The 22584-nt window shown below is 46.4% G+C and overlaps 1 protein-coding gene across 4 annotated transcripts in view; it reads right to left on the bottom strand.

The window, feature by feature from the left end:
* Positions 1 to 6056: 6056 nt before the first annotated feature.
* Kif3b (kinesin family member 3B) overlaps positions 6057 to 22584 on the bottom strand; it is a 41342-nt gene continuing 24814 nt past the window's right edge. For all 4 annotated transcript variants that reach the window (XM_052725677.1, XM_052725679.1, XM_052725681.1 and 1 more), the window contains 8 exons: positions 20094 to 21564; positions 16474 to 16575; positions 16142 to 16264; positions 15920 to 16038; positions 13940 to 14053; positions 13188 to 13293; positions 7200 to 7378; positions 6057 to 6896 (listed from right to left, as the gene is read on the bottom strand). In XM_052725677.1, coding sequence (XP_052581637.1) covers positions 6800 to 6896; positions 7200 to 7378; positions 13188 to 13293; positions 13940 to 14053; positions 15920 to 16038; positions 16142 to 16264; positions 16474 to 16575; positions 20094 to 21500 — 2247 coding nt within the window. In that variant the 5' untranslated portion in view covers positions 21501 to 21564 and the 3' untranslated portion in view covers positions 6057 to 6799. The remainder of the gene's footprint in view (positions 6897 to 7199; positions 7379 to 13187; positions 13294 to 13939; positions 14054 to 15919; positions 16039 to 16141; positions 16265 to 16473; positions 16576 to 20093; positions 21565 to 22584) is intronic.

Here is a 22584-nt window from a genome sequence, read left to right as displayed (position 1 = left end):
AGCACATCACTCTTCTCTGACAGATGACACTTGCTGCAGGTGTCAGTAATTACCAAGTCATCTAAATGCCAGACCCAGAGAAGGTCATCAAGTCACCCCTTCAGGGAATTTGGCCAACAGATACACAAATGCAAAGTTTTAAAAGGGCTAAGAAAAGAAGAAGGTACAAGAGACCCTCCAGCCAGGCAGAGATAGGAGGAAACCAAGATGACTGTGGAGGTGACTTAAGATGGTTCCTGAGAGCTAGGCATGCTTGCACATACTGTAATTCCATCACTCAGAGGCCAAGGCAAGGGGATTTCAAGTAAAGGCCAGCCTGAGCTACATATGGACACTCAACAAAACAAAACAAACAAACAAAAAAAACCCTACCCTGGTACCTAAGAGATGAGTAGGGATTATCTATGCAGAGTAGAAAGAATGTTTTTAGGCAGAGAGCACATGTATGAAACTGCCAACAGAACGAGAGCCAAATGGAGACTGTACCACCTAGCCTCAAAGGTCTGGGAAGGCAGTGTGAAGCAAGGGGCAGATCTCAAAGGTAGCAGTCACTCAAACTCCAAGCCCTTTGTTTTTGACACATACCCCGACCTGCTCGGAAGGGTCACAGTACATCTCTTGCTCTCCCTGTGTCCTGGGCAACAGGACTCCTAGCACACAGTGTGTAGATACCAGGTACCGATGGGCTGCATGGTCCCCAGAGCTGCAGCAAGAGACCTCTGCCTCTGCACACGTCCACCCGGCCAGCACGTCCCCAGTTGGCTTGCCTAACTGAAGCGGCCAGGGGCTGGTTAACCACAAACCTAGTGACAGAAACCAAGGCTGAGGCGACAGCAGCTGCAAGAGCCACAGTTACGTACGTGACAAATGTCACCAACAGCTCCGCTGGCAGATGTGACCACTGCATGGTTCTTGGATACCAAATTCTCAGCGTAAACGTCAATCAGATGGCAACTCTAGTCTAAGAGGGCCCGCCAAAATCAGAAGCCCCAAGATTAAATGACCAGTGTGAAATTCAAAGCAGTCTCCAAGATTTAGTAGTTTCTCAAATAAATTTTTAAAACAATGTCTAAGATGAAAATACAACTAAATTGGCAGGAATATCCAAGTCACTTGAGTACCCTGTCCTACGTCTATCTTCACTGAGACAGTCCCTGGTGCAATTCAGGGTTCTAATATACTTTACGAACACACAATTCAGATTGCCCTTCAAGCACTTGATTTCTAGTTAGTAGATTCTGACTATTCTCCATTAATACTTATTATTCAGGGCAGGGTCTGGGTGGGTTTCCTTTATGGAATGGGTTGAGAAGTAAAAGCATACTACACATAATTTGAGTATATTTTATGAAGAAAAACAAACTTTGCCTAAGTCACACAAGTCACTGTCTTAGTGCTGTGTGAACTTTTTATTTATGTTAATGGGCATTTTGCCTACATATATGTCTGAGTGCCTAGGGCCTGGGGAGGCCAGAAGAGGGCCTTGGATCCCCCAGAAGTAGAGATACAGTTCTGAGCCACCACTGAGTGGTGGGAATCAAACCCAGGTTCTCTGGAAGAGCAATGGTGTTCTCAATTGCTGAGCCATCTCTCCAGCTCACGTGTGAATTTCTTGTTGGCATTTTGAGAGTTCTGTGCTACATAACCTTCCGGGAGAAGTTCTGTAGACTTTACCCCCTGGTGAGGGTAAAGGACTGCAGGGGATTGGAGGTAGCAGCTCAGTCGAAGAGTGCTTGCTCAGCACCCGCAAGGACTGCACATGCGCCTCAGCACCACCAGAAGTGCATCGGCACTTTTCTACAGGACCTCCTCCACCAGTGCTGCGCCCACCTGCCCTCTTCCCGTGTCCAGCTCACTCCTGTGCTCCAGCCCTCACCGCCAGTTCATTTCTTCAGAAGCCCATCCTTTATTTACTAACTATAGTCTATATTGTCATGCTATTTCGTGGAATTTATGAAAATTCTGGGTTTTGGTGTTACTGTTTGGGTTTTTTTGTTTGTTGGTTTTCAAGACTGGGCTTCTCTGTATAACAGCCTTGGCTAGCCTGGAACTTGCTATGTAGACCAGGCTGGCCTTGAACTCACAGAACTCGACCTGCTTCTGCCTCCTGAGTGCTGGGATTAAAGCCTTTAATTATATTCTTTTGGTTAACACTTTCCCTATAAAGTACAAACACTGTCCCTTTTCTATGTGCTAGGAACACTCTTAGTGTTACACTTGTACACTAGCTTGGTACACTATAGGTACTTGATAATTGTTAAATGATTAGCTGCTTTTCTTTAGATGGTTTCTAAGTCTTCGGTTAATATCAAATGTAAAGCTGGTTTGCTCAGTACTGGCTCCTCGTTTCCTGGGATATAGATTGTTTATCACATCTTTCTAAACAAATGGCCTTATTGTGGCAATGACCACACTGTTGAATGTTGCTCTGGGGCACACACTGTGCTGGTTGCTTTCACTATATTACTAATCTTCAGAAGGGCCCTGTAAGGATATTCTCACCCCACCTGACAGATAGGGGCTCCAAAATCCAGAGAAGTGAATTCATTTCCTCAGACTCACAGAGCTAGAGAGCAATGTCAGTGCTAGAATTCAAACCTAGCTCAGAGTCCCAAGTCTGGGGTTTTGGTGGGTAGTCTAAATGAGAACCGTCCCTCATAGGCTCATGGATTTAAAACTCCGTCCCCAGTTGGCAGCTGTTTAGGGAGGCTGTGGAACTTTAGGAACTTTGAGGAGCCTTGCTGGAAGAAGTAGGTCACTGGAGGTTGGCTATGAGAGTTTATAGCCTTGCCCACTTCCAGTTCTTCCTCTCTGCTTCCTGTGTGTGGCTGAGATGTGATCTTTGAGCTTCCTGCCATATTGGACTCTTACTCTCTGAAACTGCAGGTCAAAATAAACTCTTTCTTCTATAAGTTGTGTTTGGCCACTGAATTTTATCACAGCAACAGCAGAGGAATTAACCCAAGGCTCCTTCTGTTGGTCCCATTTCTCTGGAGGAGGTGCTCAACTTGCTCAAGTTTACCCAGCATGCCTTTCGATACAAGAATCTACAAGACATGAGGCCTGATTCTGATTTTGACATTTTGGTTTCTTAATGGTAAACAACATGACATTTTGTTTTTAAGAGAGACATGGATATATTTTAAAATAAATTGTATAAAGTATAATAGCTTCAAAAGAACTTTAAAAACAAAATATGAAGTCGAAAATTTTTATGCCTCTCGCCCAGGCCCAAGTACTTCAGGTCAGGAACTGCCACAAAAACATAACACACATTTTTGTCTCTTCCTTTCCTTCTATTCTTCTTTCCTTTTGGTGATGTTGGAGATCAAAGACAGGGCCTTGCACGGTAGGCAAGAGCTCTAGCACTAAGCCACCTCCAGGCCTGGCCTCACTCTCGCCTCCTAGCTCTATTTTTCAAATGTCAGTATTACAACTCAGTGCTGGTGTTCTCCTCCTCTAACTACAACGGTCTAAACACTGAAAGGGAATCACAGCACATCAGCTACAGGCAAGTCTCGTTAAAAGGCACTAATCATTTACAAGGACACCTTTTTGTAGATCCAATAAATCTGATTGATTTTTATTACACATCTTAGTTTAGAATCACTTGTACATCGCTAGACAAAGAGATAATACAAATAAATATCAATTGTAAAACTTAAGAGTCCCAAGTATTGGCAGCTCCTTTGTCTAAAGACAGCCAAAGAGAAGGTCAAGATCATCAGTAACTCCAAAGAGCCGTCAAGCCCCCGCCTTCTGCCTGCCCACATCATTCTTTTCATAAATCACCTCAGAAGCATTTCATTCAAGAGACGGGACAGAGAGGAAGGTGCCAGAATCCCAAAGTACCAGACCAAGACTTGCCTGGCAACTGTGGGGCATGCTGTTCTCAGCTTGTTCCCTCAGAGCTTTTGCATTATGGCTTTCAGAGTACATTAGTAGCCCATTTCATCCACGGATGGTGTCTGGATGGTCCAAGGTGTTCACGGTACTCCTCAAACTCAAGAGGCAAAAGTGAGGCAGAACTGATAGCCTATGTTAGCAGGGAATCGATGTGTCTCAGGAACTTGGCAGAGTCTACATTCAGTGAAGGAGGACTTAACAAGAGTCAGGAGGGCAGACAGTGGTCCGTGCCTGAGCTGTACCACACTCTGGCACCCTTGGTCACGGAAGTGTAGGTGGAGCAATTCAAGCAGCATGCAGGCATCAGACAGGGAGCAATTCAACACGGGTCAGTCTTAAGAAAGTGCTTCATGCCTATGATTTGTGGCCTCTGATTCTGAATCTAGGGGTCTGGAAATTGTGTCATTCTACTGATTAGAGGAAAAGAGAGTCTGATGAGGATTGTATACGCAGCTTCAAACACCTTCCAGATGGTCTTCTTAGATCCTTTTAAAGACTTGTTTCTAGACTACACTAGCTGCTGCAGGCATGAAGGCCTTCCAGCATCCCAGAACATTCTAGATAACTATCAGCATAAAGCTCTGGTCCCTCAGGGAGCTTGATATGTCCTCTCCTCTCAGCTCGATTCAGAACTCAAAGCAGCATCCTTCTGGGGGCAGCCAGACATTTTCAAATCTGCTCTTTTCAGTATCGGATCCATGTTGAGAGAAGAGAAGCACCAGAGGCTACCGGGAAGAGACAGCTTCATTGCCACATGGGTGGCCCTTCTACCTGGTCTCCACAGACCACTGTAGGAACACAGCGGAGGACAGGGCAAAGCTTGCCTTAATCCTCATGGCTGTCGGCTGGCTTTCTTCTTTGGGCTGGAAAGTTCTATTATCACTTAACCACCCCCCATCACATTAGCCACTTCAAGACACCAGTATTAAGGTATGGTATTACCTGAAGTTTACAATCCTTTGCTTTGCTACACGGATGTTTTCAGTCTACAGAATTCAGATTAGCTGTGAGGAAATGTGGTAAGAGAGACAGTGTCGCCAGCAGCCAGTCACCTTAGACGACACATCTCATCATTTGGTTCCTATTCAAACAGGCAAATTCTTAGTACATAAGGAAGAAGCAGGGTTTGAGCCCCAGAAAAGATAAGGACAGGTTCCATTATACCCCAGGAACTGCTGAATAGGGCTCTGGGCTCAGGAGAATGCTCACTAACATAGGGATAAATGGATCTCCATTCTGGAGAATGTCAAGACATTGCCCTTGCTAGTTCCTCCTCTCCCTGGGTTCTGATCCAGAAGTGTACCTGGAGACTGAGCAGCTGAGTTAAAAATGCATCTCAAGGCCCACCTGAGTTGGCACCGTGCCAGCAAGGTGCACCAGTGTGGCAGACTTGGGGACTCAAGACTGTCCTCTCAGGCTTGGATCATGGACCCAGACACACATGGGGGCGTGCTTCTAGCCTGGATCAGCCATTCACTGAGCCTTCACCACAGACAAAGGCAAAGACTGCACGCTGGAGTATTTCTAAAACTGAGCAAGTTTTCATTCTCTTACAGACACACCCAGAGCACAGGCACCACTGTGCACACACAGCCCCACACACTCATGCATTTCTCTTGGGAAAAATGAGTAACTGTCACCTAAGGACCAACATAAAACAAAGCTCGAGGGGCCGTAATATGAAGAACTAAAACTTACAAAGCACACTAGTCTATGTAAACTGGAAGTGTGAACTCTCCTCTGAGCCTGCTCCCTCAGAGCCTCTTCATGCCAGCACCTAGGGGAGCCACACTTCTAGGAGTCGGGGGGTTTTCTGCTCCCGGCAGACAGGATTCCTTTGCTTCCATTTCTGTCTTCCCTTCCCCTTGCTCTGGGTCTCCTGCCTTCAGCTCTGCATCTGCCTGCTCACCCTTCTGCTCTTAGGACAGGATGGACCCAAATGGGGAATTCACGAGTGCCCCTTCCCGAGGCCTTCCCCCAACTCTAGTCCCATCAGAGAAGGCAGAGCCGGCCTCCCTTCTCCCACACAGAGGCCCACCTTGCAGCACGTCCTGCAGGCACACTCTCAAGGTGTGTCTGTCTACACAAGGCCGCTCAGAGCATGTGTACTGGGGGAAAGACGGTGACAAACGAGGAGTAAAGTGACATGGTAGATGACATGGCACTGTTTATAGACTTATCTCTTTAACAGGACGGTCATGGTTTTGAGGTTTGAAAAAAGCTATTTCCCCAAACTCTCCCAGGAGGCAAAGGGAATGTCTTTTCTATTGCTTCCAACACCAAGTCCTTCTGGAACAGGAACTGGAAGTCAGTGCCTCATTCATCAGGTTCCACAGGCAGATCTACTCCTATGCGGGGCCTGGACGCTGGATCGTTGGTTGTGCCGTCCTGGGACTTGGTTCCAAGTGAGACCTCGCATTTCCCCTGACAAAAGCAGGCACCTGTTCAAGTTCTAGGGCTTTCTGTCCCAATTCCACTGTCATTTTACTCCAAGGCTCCACACATGTGGTCCTAAGGAGGCCTCAACGCCATATTGTTTAACAAGAAGGGAACCTGGTGTGAGGAAGAGGCTAGAAGAGAGGAGAGGAAGGGAGGGTGGGAAGGGAGGAAGAAGGAAAGCAAGGTTGTGGTCATTCTCTTGCTGTCCACTTGGACTTTGCACTTTACCTTACCCATGCATTTCTGAGATGCTAATTCAAGGACACTTCCCAGAGGAGCTGAGTGCCAAATCAGGACCAGTATGTTCGGGCAGATTGAGTTGGTTAATCTGCAGAGGCCATCTCTTCTCCTCAGGGGAATGGTTCTGCGTTTAGGCTCAAGTCATCTCTGCAGTTTTGTGCTCGCTCTTCTCTCAGAAGACAATGCTGTTCCCCCCCTGGGAGGGGGTGCTGGGTTACTTGGGAACCAGCCCCCGAGACTGTGGGTAAAACTGAGATGCAGGGTTTCCTGAGGAGGAAGAGGAGGATCCTGATTTTCTGCCACTCTTAGGCCTGCAAAAGTCAAACACATGGACATTACCAAGCAGCATGTATATTCAAAGGTGGCCTTTCCTCAAAGGCCTGAAAACCAGAATTCTTTGAACTATAAACCCACTAGACTAGACTAGCATGACCCTCTAGGCCTGGCCAACCCACCTTCCAGGAGAGGTATGAAACCTGAGAGGAGGGACTTGGATGCAAGCCAAAATAAACAAGGGCTGGGACCAGGGCCTCCAGAGTGCTGGGATTAAAGTATTCGCTATTATACCTGGCTCATATGTCCTTTCAGATAACCGGTCACCAGAAGCCACTCACCTGGCCTTGGGTTTTCTGTTTGCAGTGCTTTCAAAGGATGATGCATCCACCTGTATCTCATCTTCATCCTGCAGAGCTGCATCAAGTGCAGCCTGGACCTTGGGGGAAATGGCTGGGCCCTCATAATCTCTGGTCGTCCGGCTGGGCATATCCAACTCCAAGAGCATGATGTTCTCCGCCTGCAGAAGCACAGCAGCCATCAGCAAGTACAAGGAACCCAGACAACCTCTGAGAACAGAACTGCCACTACTTGCCATTAAGAGCCTCCCAGGAGGGCTGACAAAATGGCTCACAACAAAAGGTGCTGCTGGCTACCAAGCCTGATGCCCTGAGTTCAATCCTTGGAGCCCACATAGTGGGAAGAAAGAAGTGACTCCCACAAGTTGTCCTCTGAGCTGCACACATGTCATGACACACGTGCATCCAAATACACACAAATAACTGTAACAGAAAAAAATGTTTAAAAAGAGCCTGCCTAAAGTGAAAGAGTTGCATGTGTATACATTTGTTTGTACACAATAAAATAAAATCTACAAACATACTATACACTGTTAGCCATCTTACAATGTAAAATTCAGTAGTATTTAGTATGTTCATAATTCTGTACAATTATCACAAGGTATTTCCAGAATTTTTTTCACTCTAAAAAGAAATCCTTTATCTATGACATATTGACCCTACATCCTCCTTCCCATAGCTCATGGCAAACACTAGCAAGCTTTCCATGTCTAAGGATTGACCTATTCAAGATGCTTCACATCTTGAATGTCTTTGATGTCTGGTGTTTTCATTTAATTTTGTTTTTGTTTCATTTGTTTTGTGTTTTTGTTGTTGTTTTGTTTTTTTTAAGACAGGGTTTCTCTGTGTAGCCCTGGCTGTCCTGGAACCTGCTCTGTAGACCAGACTAGCCCCAAACTCAGAGATCTCATTTAATATTATGTTTGAGTCATCCATATTGCAATCCAGACCAATGCTTCATTCCCTTTTTTTAATGTCCAATAAAAGTTACTGCATAAATATCCCAATTCATGTACATTCATCAGTTGATGGACATTTGATTGGTTCTGGCCTTTGAATACTGAACAAAGCTACAATGACAATTCATCACATCTAAGTTTTTATGTGAACATGTGTCCTAGGTTCTTTTCTGTTGCTGTGACAAACGCCATGACCAAAAACAACCTGGGGAGGAAAGGGTTTATATTACACTTCAAGATCATAATCCATCACCGAGGGAAGTCGGGGCAGAAAGCTGAGGCAGGAACCTGAAAGCAGGCCTGCTTGCTAGTCCATGCAGCGTTAACACTGACCAGGGAACGCAGTAACAGTGAGGGAGTACAGTGGGAACCATGGAGAAATGCTGCTGGCCAGCTAGTTCACTCACTGTCTCATACTTGGCTAGCTTTTTTATATAGCCCAGGGACACCTACCTAGGGATAATGCCAACCACAGTGGGATGAGCCCTCCTGCATCAATTAATAATCAAGATAACTCCCCACAGACATGCCCACAGGCCAATCTGAGCTACACAATTCTTTAAGCAAAGCTTTGACTCTAAGCTCTGCCACGTTGACAATTAAAGCTAACTAGGACATGTATTTTCAATTCTTTGGTGTAAACACAACATCCAGTGTGTATTTTAAAAATGCATGTTGTTGCCGGATGGTGGTGGTGCACACCTTTAATCCCAGCATTCGGGAGGCAGGGGCAGGCAGATCTCTGTGAGTTCCAGGCCAGCCTGGTCTACACAGTGAGTTCCAGGACAAGCTCCAAAGCTACAGAGAAACTCTGTCTCAAAAACACAACAAATAAACAAACAAACAAAAATATGCATGTTTTGAATTATTTGGGGGGTGTGGGGAGTTAAGTGTTCACAGATGGGTATCAGGCTTAATCTGTCTATGATATTGTTCAGCTCTATTGTTGCCTTGTTAATTACTTGTTGAGTTGTTCTATCCATTAGTGGAAATGGAGTAGTGAAGCTGCCAATGATTACATTTGACCTGTCTGTTTCTCCTTCAGTTCATTCAGTCTGGCTTCGTGTATCTGGGTTTTGCAGTATACATGATTGTAAGTGTTAGTATCTTCTCAGAACCTTTATGGTTATATAATGTTCTTTGTCACATAACAATTTTGCCTTATTTTCAATGCTATTTATGGATTATTCTAGCTGTCTTCTGAACTCTCTATGTGTGTGCATGTGCGTGATCTCCTTCTACCCTATCAAACACCCTATCTACACAAAGTGGCCTGAAACTCATGGCAGTCCTCCTGCCTCATCCTCCCAGGTATGAGCCATCATACTCAAAATGGGTAATTTTAATTTTCTACCTTGCTTTTCTGAATTTTTCTGTTTTTGTTTGGTTTTTTTTTTTTTTTTTTGCAATAAGCATGTCTCATATAAGATATGAAAAGGGGGGCTGGAGAGATGGCTCAGAGGTTAAGAGCACTGTTTGTTCTTCCAGAGGTCCTGAGTTCAATTCCCAGCAACCACATGGTGGCTCACAACCATCTGTAATGAGATCTGGCACCCTCTTCTGGCCTGCAGGGATATGTGCAGACAGAACACTGTATATATAATAAATAAATAAATCTTTTAAAAAAAAGATATGAAAAGGTACAAAGATGAAAAACAGTCATCACTAATAGTTGTCACAGCTGTTCCAGCTGCTCGGAGGCAGCAGCATCTGTGTGCTCCTGGAAAGCAGGTGCAGGGCAAGGTATGTGCTTGAGCTCCACTTGAGGGACCAGTTTTTGGCCTTGCTTCCTAACTGGTTTGTGAACAGCCTCCATCACAGACATCATGTGGTGAATGAGTCCTTCCTAGCTCCAAAGACAAGTGTACAGAGAGAACAGAGCACACCCCCCCACAGCTGCTGCCCACTGCCTCCAGGAAGTGTAGCCTTAGGACTCCAGAGAACCCCATTCATCAGTTTTCAACATCCAGACTGTGCACCGAATTTCTCCAGTGAAGCAGACTGATTACCAAACTCCGGGAGTTACTGCTTTCAAGTCCACTTTTGGTTATGTCTGTCCCCTGGGAAGCCGAATATTTTATCTGTGCACTTTAAAGACTTTTTTTTTTTTTTTTTGGCTCAATTACAAAAACCTGGCAAGTTATGCACCATCTGAAACTGCTAGAAAAATGTTTCTGAGGCTTCTGCCTGACACCGCCCTTCCTCCTTCATATAAAACCCCACATAACAGGCAGTTTTTGCTTTTCTTTCTCAATTTTAAATGACTAAGCACCAGGACAAACAGCACCGAGTTCGTCTGGCTCTGGCTTGAAGGAGATAAAAAAAAAATTTTTTTTAATTTTTAAATGAAGCCAGTTATGATGACTCACACCTGTAATCTCACTGCTTGGGAGACTGAAGCAGGGGGACTGCCATGAGTTTGAAGCTATTTTGGGCTACATATCGGTTCTAGGCCAGGATAAGCTATAGAACTGATCCTGTGAAAATCTTTCATTACAAAACTAATACAGATTGTCCATGGATAGTTGCAAAAATACAATTAAGTAAAATGAAGGAAGGTTTAAATTGAGTACACTTTACCAATCGGGGTAAGCAGTTCACATTTCCACATATTTCACACACCAGATTTTTAATTCATATATACACTTCTAGCACAAACTTTTTAAAATTCTGTTTGTTTTGTTTGTTGAGATAAGGTCTTTATATGTAACCTTGGCTTACCTGGGACATGTTATATAGACAAGGCTGGCCTTTAGTTAGTTACTTCCTGCATGCTGAATTGCAGATGTGTGCCATCATGAATAGTACAAACTGCTTTACAACTTAGCAATAATCGTGTCCCCCAGTTCATCACTTACCAGCTACCTGTGCTCTAAACAACAGGACCGACTGCACAGGGAAGATTGGCTAGTTCAATTAGAGAGGACAGTCAGACATCAGGTACAGACCCAGCAGACAGGAAGTATTTTATTGCAAGGTATTTGGGGTCATTAAACAGTGCTCAATTATGTCATTTTACATGACTATGCAACTGATACAGGTTAAATGTCCCTAGGACAGGCCCATGTCACGACATTAAACATCTGCATCTTCCTAAAGGTCTCACAGAACTGTCAGTGCTTCCTTAACTGTTAACGTCCACTGGCCTCTGCGGACAGGGAGCTTGTTGCCCACCGCCGCCTTGTCTGGGGGTTCTAAATCTCATCTACTTTTCCTGTTTTTAATCTCTCTGTGTGTGACTGCAGGCGCTGGTGTATGTACATGCCTGTAGAGGGCAGAGAACACCCTTAGGTGTCATCTTCAGGAATGCTGCCCACCTCCTTTGAGACAGGGTCTCTCACTGACCTGGAGCTCACAATTTAGACTAAAATGGCTGGCTAGTAAGACCCAGGAATCTTCCTGTTAGAGACAGTACTGTGATTACAGGGCACACTGCCAGAGCTGGCAAGGTGGTTTGTGAGTAAAGGTGCATGGCACCAAGCCTGTTAACCTAAGCTCAATGCCCAGGATTCACGCGGTGGAAGGAAAGACCTGACTGGTGCAAGTCGTCTTCTGACCTCTGCACGCTGACCATGGTGTGCTTGAGTGTGGTTTCTGGGGCTTGAACTCAGGTCCTGCTCAAAAGACAAGCACTTTACTGAGTAAGTCACCCCCAACCCTCCTTGCCTTTCCATTCAGTATTCATCATCTGCTTGTTCTTTCATGTATTATTTGATCTCTGGGGAAGTCAGGTACGCACCCTGTGTCTTAGCATAATGGTGTCTGAGGACTTCTCAAACTTAAGCTCTTCAGAAAACACACACACACACACACACACACACACACACACACTGGGGCTAGTGAAATGGCTCAGTGGGTTAAAATGTTTGCTGTGAAGCATGACAACCTGACTTTGGTCCCTGGGACTCACATGGTAGAAGAAGAGAACTAGCTTCCACAGGTTGTCTTCTGATACTTGCTGTATGTAGCAAGCACGTACATGCCTCCCCGTCCCCACAAACACACATGCACACATTTAAAAAAATGAATGTCATTTAAACAATTTTTTAAAATCCATGAACAGTCTTGTGTTGTTTTAAGATGTGTTACTTTGTTTATGTGGAACAAATGTTTAATGATGCAAAGATGTGTTGCATTCTTTTATGCTGCATTTCTTTAACTCTGTGAAGCTCTGTTATTTTGCCTGTCTAAAACACCTGATGGTCTAATAAAGAGCTGAATGAGGAGAGATGGCTCAGGGGTTAAGAGCACTGGCTGTTCTTCCAGAGGTCCTGAGTTTAATTCTCAGCAACCACATGGTGGTTCACAACCATCTGTAATGAGATCTGGTGTCTCTTTCTGGCATGCAGGGAGAACACTGTATATGTAATAAATAAATAAATCTTTGAAAAAAAAAAAGAGCTGAATGGCCAACAGTGGGGCAAGAGAAAGGATAGGTGGGACTGGCAGACAGAATAAACAGGAGGAGAAATCTGGGAAGAGAAGCTCGAGGAGTGAGAGAAGGAGGACTCCAGGGGCCAGCCACCCAGCTACACAGCAAGCCACGGAGGAAGAAGTAAAGAAAGGTATACAGGATAAAGATAAAAGCCCAGAGGCGAAAGGTAGACAGGATAGTTTAAATTAAGAAAAAATGGCTAGGGCTGGAGAGATGGCTCAGAGGTTAAGAGCACTGGCTGCTCTTCCAGAGGTCCAGAGTTCAATTCCCAGCAACCACATGGTGGCTCACAACCATCTATAATGAGATCTGGTGCCCTCTTCTGGCTTGCAGGCATACATAATACATATACGATATACATAATAAATGAAAAAAATCTTTAAATAGAAAAAAGAAAGAAAAAAAATGGCTAGAAATAAGTCAAGCTAAGGCCAGGCATTCATTAAAAAAAAAAAAGGATAAGATTCCATGTGATTTGTTTGGGAGCTGGGTGGTGGGCCCCCAAAAGAGCAAAGAACAGAGAGACAAAGAGTTAAAAAAAAAAAAAAAAACAACAAAAAACTATAATCTTCTCACCCTGTATCGGGGTTCTGGCCGAATCATCATGGACATCCGTGCGTGCTGGCTCAGGGGTCTCTTGTATCCCACGGCAGAGACTGGCCGCTTCATCATCTGCTGGTTCCTGAAAACGGATGACAGTGGTTAAGGCCCTGCTGGAATATGCCCCACAGGCCAGGCCCAGGTCCATGGGATAAATACTCGTTGAGTACTCTGAGAAGTAATCCAAGCCAGAGAGAACTGAAAGCAGTAACTTCCAGGACTAAGGCTGACCGGAAGCCGGGTGCTAACTGCTTAGGTTTTCTACCTGAGGTGCCATCTGATCCAGATGTGGGCATCAGGCTTCCTCTAACCTGGAGGGGACCCCAGTCACCGTCTTGTTCTCAGACAGCAGACAAGCATATCCACCAACACACCAACATCCCTGCATCCTTGACAGACAGTTCCACATTCCCAGCATGGCCCTGGTATAGACTGACACACAAAATAACCCCTCTGTCCTATGGCCTAGCACATCTCACTTGACAGGGAACAGGAAAATTTGAGGTCATGGGAAAGGCTATAACTAACTAGCTGACGGGTGATGAAGCCTCCAAGTTTCTAATATCACAACTGGGACCCAGCTTGTACCTCCTGGGCCTGTAGCTGCCACAAAATCAGGCAAGCAGGCTCCAGTACATTTTCTCCACATCTCAGTGGCCCAGTCCCATTGTGCAACATTCTTTCTGTTTTCCCTCCAGCAAGTCTACTTCAGGTCAACTGTGACTTACTCCAGTCTAGTTATAGGATGTAATTTCCAGTGGTCTTCTTCTTCATCAAAAAAGGACCTATTCATAATTTTATTCTTCTCTTCCAAGGGGATAAAGTTTTCTATAATAAGATGCCTGTAAGAATACACAGATAAATACAGATGAAGAATGCACAAAGAACCAGGCAGTGGCACACTTCGTCAGCTACCTGGGAAACTGAGGCAGGAGGTTCCCTTGAGTCTATGATGCCATCCTGGGCCAGAGTGAGATCTTTTCTCCAAAAACAACAACAACAAAATAAAAATAAGAGTCAAGTCACTCCGAAAACATTTACGGAGCAAGTACTATAGGCTGACACCACCCACAGAGCTGAGATACAAACATGAAAGACATCTGGTCCTTACCTGAACAAAGAGGTAACAGTACACGCCGACAGGTGCTAAGAGGCCCAGGAAGCTGGGCGGTGGTGGTGCACACCTTTAATCCCAGCACTCGGGAGGCAGAGCTAGGCGGATCTCTGTGAGTTCAAGGCCAGCCGGGTCTACAGAGTGAGATCTAGGACAGGCACCAAAACTACACAGAGAAACCCTGTCTTAAAAAACCAAAAAATAAATAAACAAACAAATAAACAAATAGTCCCAGAAATATGGAAAGGTCACTCCTACTCAGGCAGAGTAAGGATGTGAGTGGAAAAAGTGTGTGTGTGTGTGTGTGTGTGTGTGTGTGTGTGTGTGTGTGTGTGTGTGTGTGGCAGGGGGGAGGTGACACAGAATCCATCCTAGGGCATACATTTGCTACCCAAAGTATCTGCAGGTGGGCCTTCCATAATACTGAATGCACCTGTCAGTGTGTACTGTTACCTCTTGGTATCAGGTAAAGGACCAGGTGTCCCAGCACTCATGAGGCAGAGGCAGATGTAGGCAGAGCTCAGTGAATTCAATGCCAGCCTGGTCTACCTAGTGAGTTCCAGGTCAGCCAGGACTACACCATGAGACCCTGTCTCCGGAAAAAAAAAAAAAAAAAAAAAAAGATCCAGAGATCCATCTTGTTGGCTTGTTGGTTGATTGAAACACTAACATCACCTCAGAGCTGATTTTTTCATTGTTGTTGTTTGTTTTTAAGACAAGATCTCACTGTACAGTCTGGGTTGGGCTTGTGATCCTCCTGCCTCAACCTTCCAGGTGCTGAGATGACAGACATATACTGCTTTGCTTTATCACCTACAGAGCATTAAAAAATACATTGCTCAGGGGCCTGGGGACGCAGCACAGTTGGTAGAGTGCTTGCACGAGGCCTTGGATTTGATCTCCAGCACCACATAAACTAGGTGTGATGGTGCATACCACCAGGAGTTCAAGGCCATCCTTGGCTCCATAGCAAATCTGAGGCCAGAATGGGCGACATGAGACCTTGTCTTAAAAAAAAAAGATGCCTAGACTTCGTGAGAACAATGGTTCTTTCTTTTTTAGATTTACTTATTATGTATACAACATGCCTGCAAGCCAGAAAAGGGCACCAGATCTCATTATTGATGGTTGTGAGCCACCATGTGGTTGCTAGGAATTGAGCTTAGGACCTATGGAAGAACAGCCAGTGCTCTTAACCTCTGAGCCATCTCTCCAGCCCAAGAACAATCGTTCTTATAGTGTTCTGATCGATGACAAAGGTGTTCATTTGACCAATCAGGAAAAAATTCATGACAAAGGTAATTAAAGATTCTCTCTTGAGTGACAGGTGAGGTCAGAGAATCTCAAAGGAGCAAGAAGGGTGAGGGAGAGGGAACAGGGAGACCTTCTCAAAGGGGCGAGAAGATAAGGGGGAGGGAACGGGAGATCGTGTGGTGGTGACCTCACAGAAACAGGCTGAAATGAAGTGCCTTTGTCAGGAGCAGCAGGGGACAGTGGGTGGCAGAGGGTGAGCTGGCGGGAAGCAGGAGGGCTGTCCTTGGACAGGTCTTCCCGGACCGAGTGGACGGCAGGACCCTGCCGACCAGGTACTCACTTGAGCTTGAGCTCCCTGGTGAGCTCGTTCTGCGTCTGCTCCAGCTCCTGGCGCTCCTTGATGTGCTCTTCTTGCAGGTCATGGATCTCAGCCTTCACAGCCTGGAGCTTGGAAAAGAGCTGGAGCCAGGGGAGACACAGATGAGGAAAGGCTGTCCAAAGGCCCCTCCCCCGGGGGTCCAAAGACCCCTCCCCCAGGCCTCCCCGCACCTCCACCTCTTACCTTTTTGAGCTTTTTGGTCTTGATGTCTACCTCCTGCTGCAATGAGGTGTAAGTCTCTTTTAGTTCCAAGGTCTCCTCATCTCGACTCTCCATTTGCTGCTGGATTTCTCTTTCTCGACGTTTCTGAGCGATACCACAAAATTCATCAGCTTGCCCTAGCGACCACGTCTACACAGTATGGGTCTGGATGCTCCCAGTCGGTCTCCGGCTAGTATGGGGCTGACAGCTCCTCTCCGTTCCCTCTGGAGCTGGTCTCACACCACAGGTGTCAGGTCTGTGGCCTCAATCACGTCAGTCCACGCCTTCCTCCCCACACAAGAACGCAAAGTTACCTGCTCTGCGATCTCCTGGCGTTTCTGCTCCAAGATCTTCTGCTGTTCATTCGTATGATCTACTATATTTTTCCCTCCAACAAGCAGCTTACTCTCCATGGCCTGAGTGAGAAACAAAGCAAAATCCATCCCGTGGTCTCTCCTAGAACAGAACCCCTCACAGGAGACCTGAAAGACACTCTCATGACTAGCTAAGCATGATGATGCATGCCTGTGGTCCCAACATTCAGGAGGCTGAGGCTGGAGGATTACAAGTTACAAGCCAGCCTGGGCTACATATTGAGACATTGTCAAAAAAAAAAAAAAAATCTCTCCCAAAACAAGCAGGAAACTACTCTGGGGAACAATAAATGCACCCTGGCCATAACGGGATGGGACTTCACTCTGACGACTCCGGAGGTCTGCTGTTTGACCCTGGCCATAACGGGATGGGACTTCACTCTGACGACTCCGGAGGTCTGCTATTTGAGACATCTGCGGCTTTCAGGGTTTTTTGTTTATTTTTTAAGCAAGTCCTTTATTGGGTTGTTTATCCAGAATACTAATCCCACTCTAGACATATTAAACCTAGGCCGGAGATGTTACTGTCAGTGAGGACTGCGAGGCTCAGAGCCCACCAAGGGACACAGACAAGCAAGCAGCCTTTAACCAGATGGTATGGGATGCTATCCTGAGGGAAGTCTGAGGAACTAATGGGAGAGGAGTCAGACTTTTGGAGGAAGTTGGGGATAGCTTCTTGTCTGAAGAGACATCTACACAAAAAGCTGAAGTAAAGAATAAGAATATAAGAATTTGCTTTAAAATAAAAGGCTTTTGTTAGCAAGCGGGTAGAATAAGGAAGTAGACAAAGCCAGCAGAGGTTGATGCAAAAGCCTCAAAGCCCTGTTAGAAAACCAGGCTTGATCTTAAGAGCCTCAGGGAGCATGCGTGCACACAGTCAAACTGTGTTTTAAGACTGCACCCCTGCAGCAGGAGGAATTCCTGGAAGAGGGCAGGCAGGAGGCTACTGCACATCGGGGTGTGTGTGTGTGTGTGTGTGTGTGTGTGTATGTGGTGGTAGCTGGGTTGCAAAGGCTCTGATGAGGTAAGAGCAAGAAGCCTTGGGACTGAGGAGACGAGAAAAAGGGAGGGAAGAGCAAGCAAGGATAACTCCTAGGAGTCTAGCTTCACTGAGGTAAGGAAGGTGGAGGGCTATTCTGATGGCCGTGGTCAGAAGCAGGCTGTGGGGCTAGAGGACAGCTGTGGGCAGGCTATACACACTGAGAGCCTTCCGCGTGCAGATGGGGCTAAGGCCAGAGTAACGAAAGCCCAGAAACCATAAACTCCTTGGCCTTGCTCTTAAGAAACTTTAGCTAGCCGGGCGGTGGTGGTGCATGCCTTTAATCTCAGCAGACAGACAGATTTCTGTGAGTTCAAGGCCAACTTGACCTACATAGTGAGCTCCAGGCCAGCCAGAGCTACACAGTGAGACCACATTGCAGAAGAGGGGGCGGGGGAGGGAGAGGGCGAGAACACGGACATATTTTAGAGTAGAAATTAAAATTTGTATAAATTCAGTAAGAAAGAGCCAACGGATGGCCCTAGTGTGGGCACCCAAGTGAACAATACACTGCACTAGATGGAAGACACAAAACTGACGGCTATTTATTTGTCCGTGTTATTTACCGGGACGAGAAAACACGAGGTACAATGGAACCCACTGTAAGAGTTTTTATTAGGGAAGGGGAAGAGTGGAGGTGGATAGGCCTACCAAAAAGAAAGCGTGTGTGCGTGTGTGTGTGCGTGTGTGCGAGTGCATGTGTGTGTGCGTGTGAAGAGAGAGAGAGAGAGAGGGAGAGGGAGAGGTATAGATGTGAGCTACCTCTGGTGAGAGGGAGAGAGAGTGGGGAGCAGGCAGAGCCTGCTTTTATAGGTCACCTTGAGCATGTGTACATGGGCTTACGTAGCTACACCACGCATGCACATAAATGACGTGACCACGCTGCACATGGATTATGTAGGACGTAAGGCCCTGGAGTGACTAAGCATTTTGCCTGACCGCTGACATCACATGCGCAGTCATGTGACTCCAGAAGTGGCTGGGAATAACACTGAGGAGTCTCCATACTCTAGAATATTACCCAGCGCCTGAGGCAAAGCAAAGCAGCTGTCAGAAGTATGTAAGTAATAGGTCTCGGAGTCCCCCTAAGAGAACAGCACAGGGAAATGGCAGGGTGGGGGTTGGTAAAACTAACCAGCAGTGTAAAACCAGGGCACTGGGCTAAAATCACACAAAGACACTGTTTACTCTCACTAGTGTACAAAAGTTAGTCTGGAAATCACCTCTGTTGGTAGGATGAGGAGTAAAATGGATACTTCAAAAGATTCGCTCTAGAGCCGGGCGGTGGTGGCGCACGTCTTTAATCCCAGCGCTTGGGAGGCAGAAGCAGATGGATCTCTGTGAGTTCAAGGCCAGCCTGGTCTACAGAATGAGTTCCAGGACAGCCAGGGCTACACAGAGAAACCCTGTCTCAAAAAAACAAAACCAAAACAAAACAAAAAACTCACTCAAGAACCTAAGGGAACAAGCAAGTTTCCTGGAGCCAAGCCAAAAATGGTCACAGCAGAACATGGACATGGCCCACAAGAGGAGAATGAAACATCCCAGAATATTCAGAACAGTAACAGTGATGGACACAAGCACAGGGTCAGCACAGGTTCTTAGGGACCCACATCAGGAAATAAAAGCAAACTGTGGCAGCACCTGAAGCCCACGTGAAACCAGGGAGACGGGCTAAAACGAACAACAAAAAAGCAAGGCAGCACACACTGGATTCAAGACATCACCCTTGGAGGGGTGAACACAGAAGACCTGAGGAAACGGACGCTGAGGCTGCAGCTCAATTGGTAGAGTGTTTGTTCCACATGCATAATCCAGGGCCCTGAGCCCCGGCGTCACATAAAATGGGCATGGGGACACATGCCTGTGCTACATGAGACCCTGCCTTTAAAAAAAAAATGCTGCCGGGCAGCAGTGGCGCACGCCTTTAATCCCAGCATTCAGGAGGCAGAGCCAGGCGGATCTCTGTGAGTTCGAGGCCAGCCTGGTCTACAGAGTGAGATCCAGGACAGGCTCCAAAGCTACACAGAGAAATCCTGTCTTGAAAAACAAAAAACAAAACAAAAATGCTGGGCACAGCGGTGCATGCCTATAATCCTAGTACTTGGTAGGCTGAGGCAGGAGAACTGCTGTGATCAGGGCCAGACTGGTCTACATAGCAAGATCCTGATTCAAAAATACAAACAAACAGAAACATCAAATAATTAAAATGATACCTTCTTTCTCATAGAAAAAAGAGAGAAAGAAGAAAAGAGGGTTGTACTATTCCTTACTAGAAGCAAGGATGCTCGGTTATTAGTTTTTGATTTTGACTTCGATTTTGGGGGATGGAAGGACAAGATCTCACGCTATAGCTCTGGCTGTCCTAGAACTTACTATATAGACCTCACAAGCCATCCACCTGCCTCTGCCTCCTGGGCGCTGGGATTAAAGGTGTTTGTCACCATGCCCAGCGCCCACTGTATTTTCTTTGATCAGTGAACCGGCACTGAAAGGGAAGGGCCTACGAAGGGTACAGTACCTTGATTTTGGCACCCAGCATCTCAGCAGCATCTTTCTCTCGCCGCAGGTCCTCCATCTTTTTCTCCTTCTCCTTCAGCAGCCTCATCTTCTCCTCTGCAACCAAGCTGTGGTCCTCTACAATGGCCCGCTTCTCAATCTCCAGTTTTTCTTGCTGTTCCCGCCAGTAATCATCCTTATCATCCCCTTCCTCCTCACCCTCTTCTCCCTCCTCCTCCTCCTCCTCTTCCCCACCCCCACCACTGCCACCACCTTCCCTCCGCTTCTCTCGCCTCTTCCTCCTGCCAATGGAGCGTTTTTCCAGCTGGGCCTTGAGCCGAGCAATTTCTTCCTGGAATTCTCGAAGCAGAGCGTCCTTTGGGTCCTCATTGACCCTTGGCTTGTTCTTAATGTTTTTGGCACGGTTGGCATATCTCAGAGTGGTCAGGGTCTCTTCTACATTGTACGAGGCAGGCCCCACATTGGCTACCATCACAGTTTTGGCATTGCCACCAAGGGAATCTTGGAGAAGCCTAGTCAGCTTCGAGTCTCTATATGGAATGTGGGTGCTTTTGCCATCCACCAGGGCAGAGATGACATTACCCAAGGCTGAAAGGGACAGGTTGATCTTGGTCGCTTCCTTCAGTCTTTCCCCTTGAGCGCCAGTCTTGGCTTGCCGCTCACTGCCGGCAAGATCTACAAGGTTCAGTTTTCCTACCCGGATGTGGTTTTCACCATCTAGGCCCACCTCGCTGCATTCGATGGTGATGACAAAGATTGCATGCGACCGTGAGCTGTGCTCGTTCATGTTGGTAGCACCGACAGAGCGGTTTTGGTTGCCCACATTCATCACATGCTCTATCTCCTTCACACTCTTGGTGACAAAGGAAGACAAATCCTTCACGTATACACCTGTATCGGGTCTCTCTTTGAGCTCCAGCCTTTTGGTCTGATCCTTTGAGAGCAAGTCTCGGATCTCTTCCTGATAGATCTCTAAGTAAGAGGCCCTGACCAGGTACTGCTGATTCTGCGATCGAGAGATGTGGGTGAAGATGTGATCAAATGAGTTGGGGATGACCCCTCTTTTCTCAGGGTCGCCACGGACTCCCTCCATGGTATAGGTTTTCCCAGTTCCCGTTTGTCCATAGGCAAAAATTGTGCCATTGAATCCCTGTAGGACAGAGTCCACAAGTGGCCGGAACGTCTCATCATAGAGTTCAAACTGCTTGGCATTCCAATCATAGACGGCATCAAAGGTGAAGGTCTTGGGCATCTCATGGGATGTGCCTTTGGGGTTCTTCACAGACACCTGCCCCAGCTTCACATCCACATCTACCACCTTGTCATAGGATGCAGCCTTTTCTTTACCATTCATGGGCCGACAGCGAACCACCACCCGGACTGACTCTGAGCTTTTTAACTTGGACATGATGAACTCTGACCAGCTTAGCCTTGAGGGCTATGAATCCAGAATGGCTCAGGATGCTAAGGTCCTAGAAAAAAAACAAAAGCAGTGAGCATGGAAGAGCTATCGTCCAGGGCTGCCTGCCATCTGCGGGCACATACGCCATCTTCACTTGCTAACTGCCATATTTAATCATTTTAGTATACTGAGTATTTCTCCTCACAAGACCGTAACCCGTTTCCATAGTAAAAGACTCCAGTCCACTAATATTAATTCTTATCCACCCTCAGTCAATATTTGATTATATTATATTACTATTATATTATATTTATATTATAAGTAGAAACTACAGGAAGCTTCCTTCCTTACCTTTGTTTTTAGAGAAAGGGACTCAGCCTTATCTCCTAATCCTCCTGTCTCCATCTCCATGGATGAAGTATCACACCTTTGTTTTTTGTTTGCTTTTCTTTTTTTTTTGGTTTTTTTTTTTTTTGTTTTTCGAGACAGGATTTCTCTGTGTAGCTTTGCGCCTTTCCTGGGACTCACTTGGTAGCCCAGGCTGGCCTCGAACTCACGGAGATCCGCCTGTCTCTGCCTCCCGAGTGCTGGGATTAAAGGCGTGCGCCACCACCGCCCAGCCCTGTTTGCTTTTCTTAAGATTTATGTTGCTTTTATATATAATTGTGTCTTGGGGAGGGGGCGGGCATGCACAAGTGAGGATGCCTATGGAAGCCAGGAGAGAATGGAAGATCCCCTGAGGCTGCAGTTAGAGATGGCTCTGAGTTACCTGACCAGGGCTGCTGGAAACTGAACTATACTCTGCCGGAAGAGCATCCAACATTCTTAACTCCCGAGCCATCGCTCTAGCCCTCACTGGAAGTCTTTTCAAAGCCTGGGTGACTTTATATCCTATGAACTCCTAAGTCCCTAATTCATACCAAAACCTAGTAAGTAAATAAGTGAAGCATGGGGTGTAGTTTACACAATACGAGCTTAACAGGGGCCAGAAGAGTGAACCCTAATAGAAACTACTGACTGAGGAATAGCTCGGCAATAGAGTGAGCACACGTTAGCAAACAAAGGCTCTGACTCAACACCCAGCACCAAA

The sequence above is a fragment of the Peromyscus californicus genome, unplaced genomic scaffold (assembly GCF_007827085.1).
Source record: "Peromyscus californicus insignis strain IS unplaced genomic scaffold, ASM782708v3 Scaffold_7__1_contigs__length_154581171, whole genome shotgun sequence".
Taxonomy (NCBI): domain Eukaryota; kingdom Metazoa; phylum Chordata; class Mammalia; order Rodentia; family Cricetidae; genus Peromyscus; species Peromyscus californicus.
Note: the sequence above shows the minus strand (reverse complement) of the source record. Positions and strands in the feature narration are given on the sequence as shown.